This window comes from Euprymna scolopes, chromosome 46 (genome assembly GCF_053919585.1).
Source record: "Euprymna scolopes isolate OS-2025 chromosome 46, ASM5391958v1, whole genome shotgun sequence".
Lineage (NCBI taxonomy): Eukaryota > Metazoa > Mollusca > Cephalopoda > Sepiida > Sepiolidae > Euprymna > Euprymna scolopes.
The window spans coordinates 73,551,378-73,564,248 of NC_136527.1; the positions used below are offsets into that span (position 1 = coordinate 73,551,378).

Consider the following 12,871-nt stretch of genomic DNA (forward strand, 5'->3'; position numbering starts at 1 on the left):
AATATAAACGATTGCACTGAAAGGGACGGCTAGAATCCTGAAAGGTCTCTTGGTTGGACTCACTAAAATAGGGGTAAATGTCAGACATCTGGTTGGATGTCCCATCCCCTAGAAGAAAAAGTTTAAGAAAAATGAAAAAAAAAAGTGACAGTTATGACATCATTGAAGGCATGTGGCGGGGTTGTGGCTGCTTGGCAGTGAAGAATTATGTGTCAGTTTGTCCTCACTCTGTGACCGACTCTCCTCCCCTGCAGTCTGGGTTGTTGTCGATTTATATAAACATTCTTTCATTCTGGAATGTTTAATATTTCCCATTGTCTATTGTTCTACTTCTTTGACCGATATTTCTCTTACATTTTTCTGGTCAAACTATGCATTTCGATAGACAAAGGTGGAAGCCTCGCATTCCTAAAAATTAAATTAATTTGCGTATGTGCAACCCACCTTTTCACTGAATCACCTGTCAAATATCCAACAAGGTTAACCTGGTGGCAAACGGAAATATACGCAGCGGCTGGTGGGCATAATTGAAGCAGTCGTCAAAGGTAAAACGTTTTAGACAAAACAAGTGTTGAACGATACGAGATGACAGTCTTTTGTTGGAATTTAAGTGAATGGATCGCAAAAGTAATGAAGGAATCTAAGTGGATATTGTCTTGAGATTCTGCCCATGCATCACCATTATTAAAATTAAATAAATAGTTAATTATGGTCTTTCCCCGATGAGCAAATTTTCTCTCTTAAATAAAACCTTGAAAACATAGAAAGTCTCCATTGAGTTTAATGCACAAGTAGTTTTTTTGTTATTTTTTTTTTTTTTAAATCATGTTCACCTCTAACAAGGATTACTAGTATTAATACACTTGTTTTGCTTTGGCAAAAGTGTGTTCATTCTGATGGTGCTTATCTTATGAATTTTTGTCTGAGCCGAGATATGTTCCTATTTACAATATCTCCCCACGGGACAAAGTTAGACACCAAAGTCGTTTTTTAACGTGGAGAAAAGGAACAAAAATAAAAATTGTCTCAGTCGTGAAGGACTTCTCCTCCACTGACAGAGAACAAGAAATTGAAGTGCAGCATCTGAAGAACAGATACTACACTTTGATCTTGACCCAAAGGCCAAGCAAGATATGTTCATTTGAATTTAAATGTTAAAAACTGTAAGAACTTGAAAACTTACAGTGTCTACGACAGATAAAGGAAAAATATTTAGATACAAGTCATCCGTAATATTTAACGAGATATATATATATATATATATAAATATCACTGAAGTTAAGCAACTTGGAGCCTGGCCAGTACCAGATGGGTGACCATTTGAGAAGGCTAGGTGCTGTATGTACTACGAGGTAAAATACCAGGTTGAGAAACTGGCATGGTCTATCATTCTCTTGAGGATAGATGGGACTCTTAAGCCGTGGTAGGCACCCCATCTAGTGATGGCGTCATGATAAAAAATACCCTTGATAGCCCTGGTGAAGCATCAAGTATTCAGCTACCGACAAAATTTCAATTACACTACAAACTCATGGAGTAAGTTCAATCTCAGTTGCAGCCATGCTGGATATATATATATATATATATATATATACTAGCAAAAGTACCCGTCGTTGACTGTGTTCAAAAACTGCCTACAGAAAATGGACTGATTTATGAAAGTATGATAGGTTATGAAAAGGAAGGGTTGTAAAGAGATAGCTTCGAATTTGGGGGTATCAAAACCAAAGCAAAATATGATGAAAGTAAAAATAAAATAGATAAACCCCATAATTTATTATACCATACCTGCTCACACTGAAACACTTATCACAATATTCTGCGGATCTATATAAAAAAACCTTGTTAAACTTTGTGACATATTTCCATTCTATGGAGGTCAGGTGTGAACGAACACCTCATAATTTTATTATACCATATTTCTTCAAACTGAAACATAATTATCAAAGTATACTCACGCAGATAGATATTAAAAGTCTTTAATAAAGTTTGTGTCTATTTCCATTCTATGGAGGCTAGGCGCGAACGCAGACCCCACAATTCTATTATACCATCCCTATTTAAGTTGAAACATACTTATCAAAGTATTCTTATGTACATCTATATCGAAAACACTTGTAAACGTTCTTTTTTTTTAATTTTTTAATTTTTTATTTCCATACTTTGTGGACCGATTTTAATGAACCACCGTTCTGCCAGATCAAACATACCCATTCCTGTGTCTCGATGCAATCAGTTATTAAAATAGTCAACCATATAGGACTCTATTCGTAACCAGACACACAGACACACACGCACAGACATTCAGCTTTATATTATAGATTTACTGGCATAGGGTCTCAATATAAAACAAGTTTAAGTAGTAGCATTGATCATGACCAAACCTGAGATGATGGTGGTCTCTGACCTAGGGATGGTGTATACCATTTTTTCAAGGTCACGGTCAAATGTTGAACGCTCGGGTAAACGTGAAGTCCCAGGCTAATTGTACATATAATGCTGGCTTTATATATACCTGGCGTTGCCAGTTTGAAACATATCGGCGAGCGAAAGGGTTCAGTCACATACTATTTAAGATACACCGAATATCCTAACCTGTTACAAATTTTCTAAAAACGAACAAAATGTTGAATTCATGGAAGCATAAAATATTCATTTTAGTCTTTGAAAAATTAAAGGGGAATAACTCATAGCTTAAAGGGGAAATAACTCTTACAACAAATAAATAAACTCCTGTTTTTAAATAAAAAATAAATTAAATTACATATGAACTGAATTAAAAATAAATTAAATAAATCAACTTTAAAGTTTGGCAGGGTGAGACCATAGATTGGAGCTCAGTCGAGCATCTGCCATGAAAATAACGAGAAAGCAGGGACAGGCTCACAATGTCTCTTCTGTAGGAAAGAGGTTGCAGGGAAGAGAAACGGCATCCCCACTACGCTACGAACAGTTTGAAACATATTAGTGAGCAAAAGGGTTAAGATTTATTAAAGATATGTAAAAAAAAAGAAAAAGATTTATTAAAGATACAGCAAATATCTTATAGTCTTATTTTTTTAAAAGTGAACTACATGTATGATTTATGGAAGCACAAAACAAATCCGTAGCATATGAAAATCAAACAGGAAATAACTTTCATAACTTAAAGGGGAAATAACTCTGACAACAGAAATAAAAATCCTGTTTTTAAAAGCAACAGGTGCCCACTAATAATAAGTAAAAGTAAATTAAATTACATATAAACTAAATAAAAACAAATTAAATTACATATAAACAAAATTAAAAATAAACTAGCTGTACTCTGCCACGCGTTGCTGTGGCTCAAGTTGGCGCAATGGAAAAAGCTCCAAAATGAGAAAAAGCATGTTTCTTATAGGTTTAATTTTCCATTTTGCATGGGTACACAGTTTTTTTTGTTCCATTTTCTTAGCTGATATAGAGAATTTCTGGTTTGGTAACTCTTGAATACGTAACATAAATTGTCCATGTGAAAAAACAAAGCTTGGATTGGTTTATATTTCACAACATGATAATTAGTACACCAAATTTCAGTTGCAATACATGCGGTGGAATCCCTGGCAAATATAGCTGTTGGATAATTAACCACTAACTGCTTTCACAACAGTGTCGATGGATTTGTATTTGACTACCTCACTTGGAATTTTACATTGAATAATAGCGTTAAGTTCATGGGCGTCTTTGTATTGACCTGCAAGAATAGCTCATTCACTCAGTCAAGTGGAATTCTTATAATTTGAATATCTGCAAAAACCTTTTAAACTAACTGTTCTTTTGATGAAATAAAATTACAGAAATTACAGAAGTTAAAAGTCAAAGAATTCTGCCCTTAACTCTGATCAGCTGGCACTTTTTGTACCCAATTTCCCACAAGTGATGCAAAAAATTTTGTGTGGATCGAACAGTCTGCAACTGGACATGCATATTTTGAGTTAAGTTTAATGTCTTCACATGGAACAAAAAAGTAGAGTATTTGAGGCAAGCATTTATTTCATCTGCTGATGTTGATTGAAGAATAACAGGTAACATTTGTCTGAAATCTTCTGCAAGCAATATTACTGCATTCCCAAATGGTCTGACATTGCCACGCAAATCTTGCAAGGATCGACCAAGAGCCTCAAGTGATTTTTTGCGTACCATTGTGCATTCATCCTAAACAATAAGTTTGCATTTCTGCAATATTTTTCCCCATATTGGATATTTTGGAGATGTCGAATGAGATTTTTGAAAAATTGAATGTTTTAAAGTAGAATAAATAATTCTTCTATTTGGCAGCAAGGTCGCAGGTATTCCTCATGCAGCAAGGGCTAAGGCTATGTCATTTTGTTACCAAATGGCTGCCAAAATCAATTTAATTAGAAAGGTTTTACCAGTTACTTCTGGTGCTGTTCAAGGTAGCAGTAATTTCCAAATAACTTCTATTCTCACAGTCAGTAAATTAGGTGACTAAAATAGGATTTATCCATGTTTTGACAATGCCTTATTCACTGTAATTAATTTAGGAGACTAAAATAGGATGAGGGATTAGAGATGGACAGATAGAGAGGAAGATATATAGATAGAAAAGAGAAAGTGAGAGGAAAATAGAGAAAGAGAAGGAGATAGAGAGATAAAGGGATTGATAGACAAACAGAGAGAGGGGGAAAGTTAGAAACAGAGAGGGATGAGACAGAGGAAAGGAGGGAGATAGAGGGAGTTAGAGAGAGAAAGGGGCTCAAAGAGAGATGGAGAGGCTGATATAGAGAGAAAGATAGATTGAGAGAGGGAAAGGGAGAGATGGATAGAGAGAGATATTAAGAGAGGAAGAGAGAGGGGGGAGAGAAACAGGTGAACTACACTTCACCGTTTTTTTCCTCGTTCAGTAGAGAAGAAATCTTTCGAGACTGAGGCAATATTAATCTTTTGTTACTATCCAGAGTAACCCTTTTTTTTTGGGGGGGGGGGCTAGATTTTCCACGCATTAGAAACCGACCGGGTTATCTGTACTTTCACCTAACAAATTAATAAAAGAAAAAGATTTTGTAAAATTTGAATTTAACATGAAAATACTATTTTAAAAAATAGCACGATAACATAAGTGCATAAGTGCCACTTTATGTACTCCTTGGGCGTTGAGTTCCATGGCGACCAGCATAATTATTTAATGGTTGCTCCCTTAGACCCCCCCCCAGTCAAGGCTAATGCATGCGCACGTAACATTTTTTTATTTATTGAGGTTGGCTTAGTAACTAAACGATTTATTGATAATTTCGTAACCCTTAAACGCATGCCGGAAGATTTAAATTGGTTCATTATTGTTGTAATGAAAATAAAAAAAGTTTCATTCAACACAAAACCAAAAACACATATTAATGATAAATGATTTATTATTCTATTCATTGAAATTTAATAATTTTTAGATAAAAAAAGTAAAAGAAAGTTAATAAAAAAATAGTTGCTTATGTGCGCATGTAAAAATGTTTGTAAAAGTGAGAAATTATTTTAATCATTTAAAAAACTTGTCTTATTTTTTTGTTTTATTTTTAGATTAGGTCCACCTTATAATCACCCCAACATCCTCATCTTAAGAACAGCTTCCGGAATAAACACCACTTTTGGAAGAGCCCCCCTCTTCCAAAAGTGGTGTTTATTCCGGAAGCTATTTGCAAAAAAAAGTGGTGTTTATTCCGGAAGCTATTTGCAAAATTTAACTGATATTTGTTGTCAGCATACCCACCCGAAAATACTATTAAAAAAAGGGGAGGGGTTCAGTGCCCGTCGCAGAGAAGTAGATTTATTTATCAATGAAAGTTGCGAAGAAGTAAATTTATTTATCAATAAAAGTCGTCATTTAAAAAAGAAAATTGTGGAGGTGGACCTAAATGTAAATATTTACCCAAAAAACTATCCCGAAGTTTATTACAAAAACGTTTTGTTTTCGCACTATTCAACAATTTGTTCATCCGCGCATGTACATTAAAAAATATTTGTAAAAGTGAGAAGTTATCAGTAAATGATTTAGTTTTTTTTTTTTAGTTTTTTTTTTTTTAAATTAGGTCCACCTCCACAAATGTTAAGAACGGCTTTCAGAATAAACACCCTCAACCTCTCCATGTTAACAACAGATTTCGGAATAAACACCATGGGAGGGGGGTCAACATACCCATCCGCAAATACTATTAAAAAAAAAAAAAAAGTTGTCATTTAAAAAGAAATTTAAAATCAAATGTTTGTAAAAGTGAGAAATTATTAATAAATGTTTAGTAACATTTTTCGGTGCTAATACAGAGAGTGATCCGCGCTATTTTTTAAATCGTATTTCCACGTTTAATTAAAGTTTTATGGGTTTTTTTATTCAATTGCAAGGTTAAAGTACAGAATAGGTACAAAACACCCTCCCCTCCCCATGTTAAGAATGGCTTTTTAAATAATAACGTTATTATTTCAACACGGATCACTCTCTGCATGAGTACCCATTTTTCTTTTAATATTCATAAAAAGTAAAACTTTTTTTCAAAATAAATAAATAAATAAATAAATGTTTGTAAATGTGACAAATAATCGTTTAGTTACGGCAACGTCAGTAAATAAAAGATGTTACGTGCAGGGTGGGGTGGGGTGGGGACTAAGGGAGCGACTATTATTTTTTTCTGCTGGTCGCCATGGAACTCAACACCCAAGGAGTACCAGATTGTAATTTTTTTTTGTCAAATAAATAAATTTCAAGCAATTTTTACAATAAATAATAGATAGCAACTTCGTTAATTTTACGACTCGCCCCAGCATATTATAAACACCCTAACTTCCATATGTTAAAACGGCTTTCGGAATGAACACCCCCCCAATCTCCCCATATTAAGAATGGCTTTCGAGGTTTATGGAAGTGCGTGTTTTTTTTTTTTACCATGGGGAGGTTAGGGTGTTTATAATATGTTGAGGCATGTTATAAAAATAAAACGGTTTAGAAAAAGTTAAAACAAACTTTTTTATGTAAACAAAAAAAGAAAAGAAACTAAACAATTAAAACGTAATGTTTCATGAGTGAAAAGCCTTAACATAAATAAAGGTATTTAAAATTTAAAAATTGGTAAGTACATAAATTAATTTAAATTTTTAAAATATGGGATTTTTTTTTTTGTGCTAATGTAGAGAGTGATCCGTGCTATTTTTTAAATCATATTTCCACGTTTAATTAAAGTTTTATATGTTTTTATTTAATTGTAAGGTTAAAGTACAGAATAGGTACAAAACACCCTCCCTTCCCCATGTTAAGAATGTCTTTTTTAATAATAATGTTATTATTTCAGCACGGATCACTGTCTGCATGAGTACCTTTTTTTTTTTTTTTTTACTTATCTTGTAATTCGAGAGTAGTTGAAACGGAAGTTACCAGAAATATTGGGCAGTCTCGCAGAAACGACTTCGAAAAATATTTATATTTTAATTAATATTTTTATAATTCGCAATGTAAAATTATTTTAATAACATGCAAACACTCATTGACTTTACAGATAGATTTTCTGAAAATTTCAATTAAATTGGTAACGTAGAAATATGGTTTTATTCACTTTTAACGAACCAAAATTACATTTTTATATATATATATTATATATAAACAAAATTAAAAATAAATTACATATAAATTACATATAAATTACATATAAATTAAATTAAAAATAAATTACATACAAACTAAATTAAAAATAAATTAAATCACATATAAATTGAATAAAAACTAAATTAAATTACATATAAATTGGATTAAAAATAAATTAAATTACATATAAATTAAATAAAAATAAATTACATATAAATTGATTTAAAATAAATAACATAAATTAAATAAAAAATAAATTAAAGTACATATAAATTGAATTAAAAATAAAATAAATTACATTTAAATAAAATAAAAAATAAATTAAATTACATATAAATTAAATTAAAAATAAATTAAATTACATATAAATTAAAAATAAATTACATAAATTAAATAAAAGTAAATTACCTATAAATTGAATTGAAAATAAATTAAATTATATATAAATTAAATAAAAAATAAATTAAATTACATATAAATTGAATTAAAAATAAATTACATATGAATTAAATAAAAAATAAATTAAATTACATATAGTTGAATTAAAAATAAATTAAATATAAATTAAATTACTATAAATTAAATAACAGACAAACTAAATTAACAAATTACATATTAACTAAATAAAAAATAAATTACATAAAAACTAAATAAAAAATAAACTTAATTACATATAAACTAAATAAAAATGAATTAAATTACATAAACTGAATAAAAAAATAAATTACATATAAACTGACTAAAAAATAAATTACATATAAACTAGATAAAAAATAAATTAAATTACATATAAACTAGATAAAAAATAAATTAAATTACATATAAACTAAATAAAAATAAATTACATATAAACTAAATAAAAAATAAATTTAACTACATATAAATTAAATCTATATATAGAAAAGCAAAAATGTGTGTGTGTTTGTATGTTCGCTTTTTGTGTATGTCCGAGAAAGGCTTTTTTCCAAGAAGCGATTGGTCGACTCACTTCTTAAAACTTTTTATATCACGTCTAAATGATAATATCTACGAGTTAACAATGGTGGTCGCTGTCTATTTAATTTGCTCGACTTTGAAAAGATAAATATTCAACATTTTTCGATCGCCGCGTGTGCATTAAGCTTTTTCGTATAATAAAAGCGAAACTAATTCTGGCGGCATTTTTCCGGTTGCGATCGCTGGAAACGTCCGAAAGCAATCAGCTTTGATCAATGTGGAATTTCTCCTTATATCAGACAATTGCTATTCAATTTGGACAATCCCTTTTTTATGGGGATCTGGTTTTCCCCACAACATCTTGGGGAAACAAAAAAAAAAAAAAAATCCTGCCCCACAGTAAATAAAATACTGCCCCGCAGTCAGAGTTGACCTCATTAAGTACGGGCACCTGCCAAATTTTAATACTCAAATAAATTCAAACATGTTTCCGTTACTATTTCGTGCTGGCCCAGTGGTTAACGTCGCACTTTTTTTTTTCACACTTTAATTTTCAACTTCGACTCAAGGGTTCGGGTTCGATCCTTCATACTTACCTACCAAAACTTATTTTTTTTTTACCCCCCCCCCCCCGACACAAACACCCGGGTGTTTTGATTTACCTAAAACCAGACAAACCTCCAAACACCAGGCAACGCCAGGTACCCCATGCTAGTAAATAATAAATTAAATTACATATAAACTAAATAAATAAAGAAATTAAATAACATATAAATTGAATTAAAAATGAATTAAATTAAATATAAACTAAATAAAAATAAATTACATATAAACTAAATAAAAATAAATTAAATTACATATAAACTAAATAAAAATAAATTAAATTACATATAAATTGAATAAAAAATAAATTAAATTACATATAAACTAAATAAAAAATAAATTACATATAAACTAAATAAAAAATAAATTACATATAAACTAAATAAAAAATAAATTTAATTACATATAAATCGAGTTAAAAATAAATTAAATAAATCAACTTCAAATGATATTTCTAAATAGAACAATTAAAACAATTCTATCCCAATAAACAATTAATAACATATAGCTAATTATTAAAGTAGATTTTTTCTATGAAAATTAAACGGGGAAATAACTCTCATACTTTAAAGGGGAAGTAACTCTCATAGCTACAGTAAATAAACTTACTACTGTTTTTAAGCTAATAATAATTGAAAATAAATTAAATATAAATTAAATCAACTGTAAGTGATATTTTGAAATAAAAGAAAATTCTTTTACAACAAACAATGAATAACATAGAACTAACTATTAAAATAGATTTTCTTTAATTTGATATGTAGATGAGATTACTTTTCGAATGTAGATTTCTTTTAAATAAATAGTACATATAGAAATTATGTTAGAATGAAAGTGGATAAACATTCATTTAGGAAATAGTGAACCTTTTGTCCATCTATATATATAAAAAGCGAAAATGTGTGTATGTATGTTTGTTTTTTGTGTATGTCCAAGAATGGCTTTTTCCCAAGAAGCGGTCAGTCGGCTCACAACTTCTTAAAACTTTTTATATCACATATAAATCATAATAGCTACGAGTTAATAACAGAGGTCGCCTGTCTATTTAATTTGCTCGAATTTGGAAAGATAAATATTCAGCATTTTTTGCTCGCCGCATGTGGATTAGGCTTTTTCGTATAATAAAAGCGACACTAATTCTGGCGGTATTTCTCCGGTCGTGACCGTCGGAAATGTCCGAAAGCAACCAGATTTGATCAATGTGGAAATATTTTCCTTATATTAGACAATTGCTATTCAATTTGGACAATCCCCTTTTTATAGGGAGCTGGTCCCCCCCCCCCAACATCTTGGGAAAATAAAAATTTTAAAAAAAGCGTTCCCGCAGTAAATGAAATACTACCCCCGCAGTCAAAGTTGACCTCATTAAGTCATTAAAACGTGCACCTGCCAATTCTAAATAGTTAAATAAATTCAAATGTGTTTGCGTTAGTATTTCGCGGTGGCCCAATGGTTAACGTCGCACGCTTTTTTTTTCACACTTTAATTTCCAACTTTGCCTCAAGGGTTCGGGTTCGATCCTCATACTTACCTACCAAAGCATTTTTTTTTTATTTTAACCCCCCCCCCTACCGGAGTTTTGATTTACCCAAAACCATACACACCTCCAAACACCCAGGCAACGCCGGGTACCCCCTGCTAGTATTAATTAAATTGTGAACAAACAGGTCTTACTTGCATGATTTGAATCTGGAATGTTGTTTTTGGTTTTCGGAAGTGCGTTTTGTAATGTTTCATGGCTTCGTTTCGTCGAAGGAACCCATTGCGGCATTTGTAACAGTGCCAATGGCCACGCTTGAATTTCTTTTCTTTTTTTATGATGCCGACAATATCACAATGGTCACAGCAGCGTAAGATTTTCAGACCTACACACATAAATAAATAAAAAAATTTTTTTTAAAAACCTTTAGGCATAAATAAGAAATTAAAAATTAAAAAATGGACAAGCCCCATTGTCTGGATGACATTAGCCTTCGGGGCAAGATCAAAGTGTAGTATCTGTTCCTGAAGATGTTTTTCGTATTTTTGGTATGAATAAAAAATGTTTTAAAATTGGGTTTAAAGTAGGAACACCCCCTCTCCCCACACACAAACACATAAATACAAATTTAAAAGGGTAGCTATGATAAAAGAGAAATCCTTTAAAATTTCCAACAGAGCGAGATGGACCAAAAAACCCTACCCTCCTCCCTACTTTTTGAGTTGGCCTTGTGCCTAAAATTTTTGTTCATTTTCCCAATTGTATTTTTTTTTTCCTGTGAATAAAAAATTTAATATCTCAAAGTGTAGTATCTGTTCTTCAAACGCTACAATTTCTTGTTCTCAGTTAGCGACTACATAAAAGTTAACTAATTTGCATATTCCTAAGTAACGGTGCCAATGGGCTTGTTTGAATTTCTTTTCTCCTTTTATGACGCCAACAATATCATAATGGTCACAGCAGCGCAAGATTTTCAAACCTACACATGTAAATAAAAAAAAAAAAATTTTTTTAAAAAGACAAACAAGCATCATGATCTCGACAACATTGGCCTTCGGACCAAGATCAAAGTGTAGTAACTCCAATTTCTTGTTCTCAGTTAGTGGAGGAGAAATCCTTCACAACCGAGACAGTTTTTATTTTTTGTTCCTTTTTCTCCATGTTAAAAAACGACCCCGGTGTCCAACTCTGTCCCGTGGTGGTGATGGTGGTGGTGGTGGTGGGGGGCATCGTAAATAGGAACATTACTATCCAAATTAGTTTTAATCTCTACACATATAAAGTTCAATTATTTGTCGCACTGATATTGATATTAAAAGCCTACTTTTTCTATTTCAAAATGAAAACAAACTTCTTAATATACTCAGTCAAGAATTTGCAAGCGACTTCATAAAGATTAACTAATTTGCATATTCCTTTGAAATTCAAACTTTCATTAATTATTAATTTTTTATAGTTTTTCATTGGATAATTGGTTTCATTTAACTATTATACCAACTTCTACCGATGCATATTTTAAATATTACATATATATAATATATATAGCAAAACTGGTATATAGTAAAAACTTGAAGGTGCTCAATACTATTGCAGAGCAAATATATTTTTACCAGATAAAACGGTAATAACATAAAATATATATTTTAACTTTCTTGAAGTTTTACATTTGGATTTTACCGTCACTGGATTTTTTATCTTCCACCAGACTATCCATTCATGTGTAATCACCTTTTTCTTCACCATATTCCCTCTGCTTCACTTTTTTGGTTTTCAAGTAAGATCTTTGACTTACTTGTTGTTTCATCAAATACTTTTGCATGCAAAATACGATCCCGCATTTTGCTAATTCCTACCCTCTGATGAGAAGGAGAGTATTTCTTCGAAACTCCGCAGATTAAGGACTATCCATTTATCTAATGTTTCCTTTTCAGATTAAATATGTTTTTAACTCATTTCAAAGTGTTTTTTAACATATTTTAACTGTTTGCTCATATATATATACATATATATAAACCCAGTTCATTAAGATATTTTTATTATTGTAAGAATTGAAATTGATTTGACTTATCGGGAGTGGGGCGGAGGGAAGAAAAGACACTGAACTGTTGTTTGCCGTTACAGAGAAACTGGGTGTCTATTTCCTACTAAGTGAAATAAACATTCTAATCTCGTTGGAAATCACGTTGGAATTCTTGCCACTGAGAGTTTTCTGCACAGATACAGAGTAAGGGAAATTGCTGACAGTGGCTGTAGTT

At 31.2% G+C, this 12,871-nt stretch overlaps 1 protein-coding gene across 3 annotated transcripts in view; it reads right to left on the reverse strand.

The window, feature by feature from the left end:
* Window positions 1-12,871, reverse strand: part of LOC145270163 (uncharacterized) — a 70,032-nt gene that overhangs the window by 23,241 nt on the left and 33,920 nt on the right. For all 3 annotated transcript variants that reach the window (XM_080125782.1, XM_080125780.1, XM_080125781.1), the window contains exon 4: window positions 10,811-11,001. In XM_080125782.1, coding sequence (XP_079981908.1) covers window positions 10,811-11,001 — 191 coding nt within the window. The remainder of the gene's footprint in view (window positions 1-10,810; window positions 11,002-12,871) is intronic.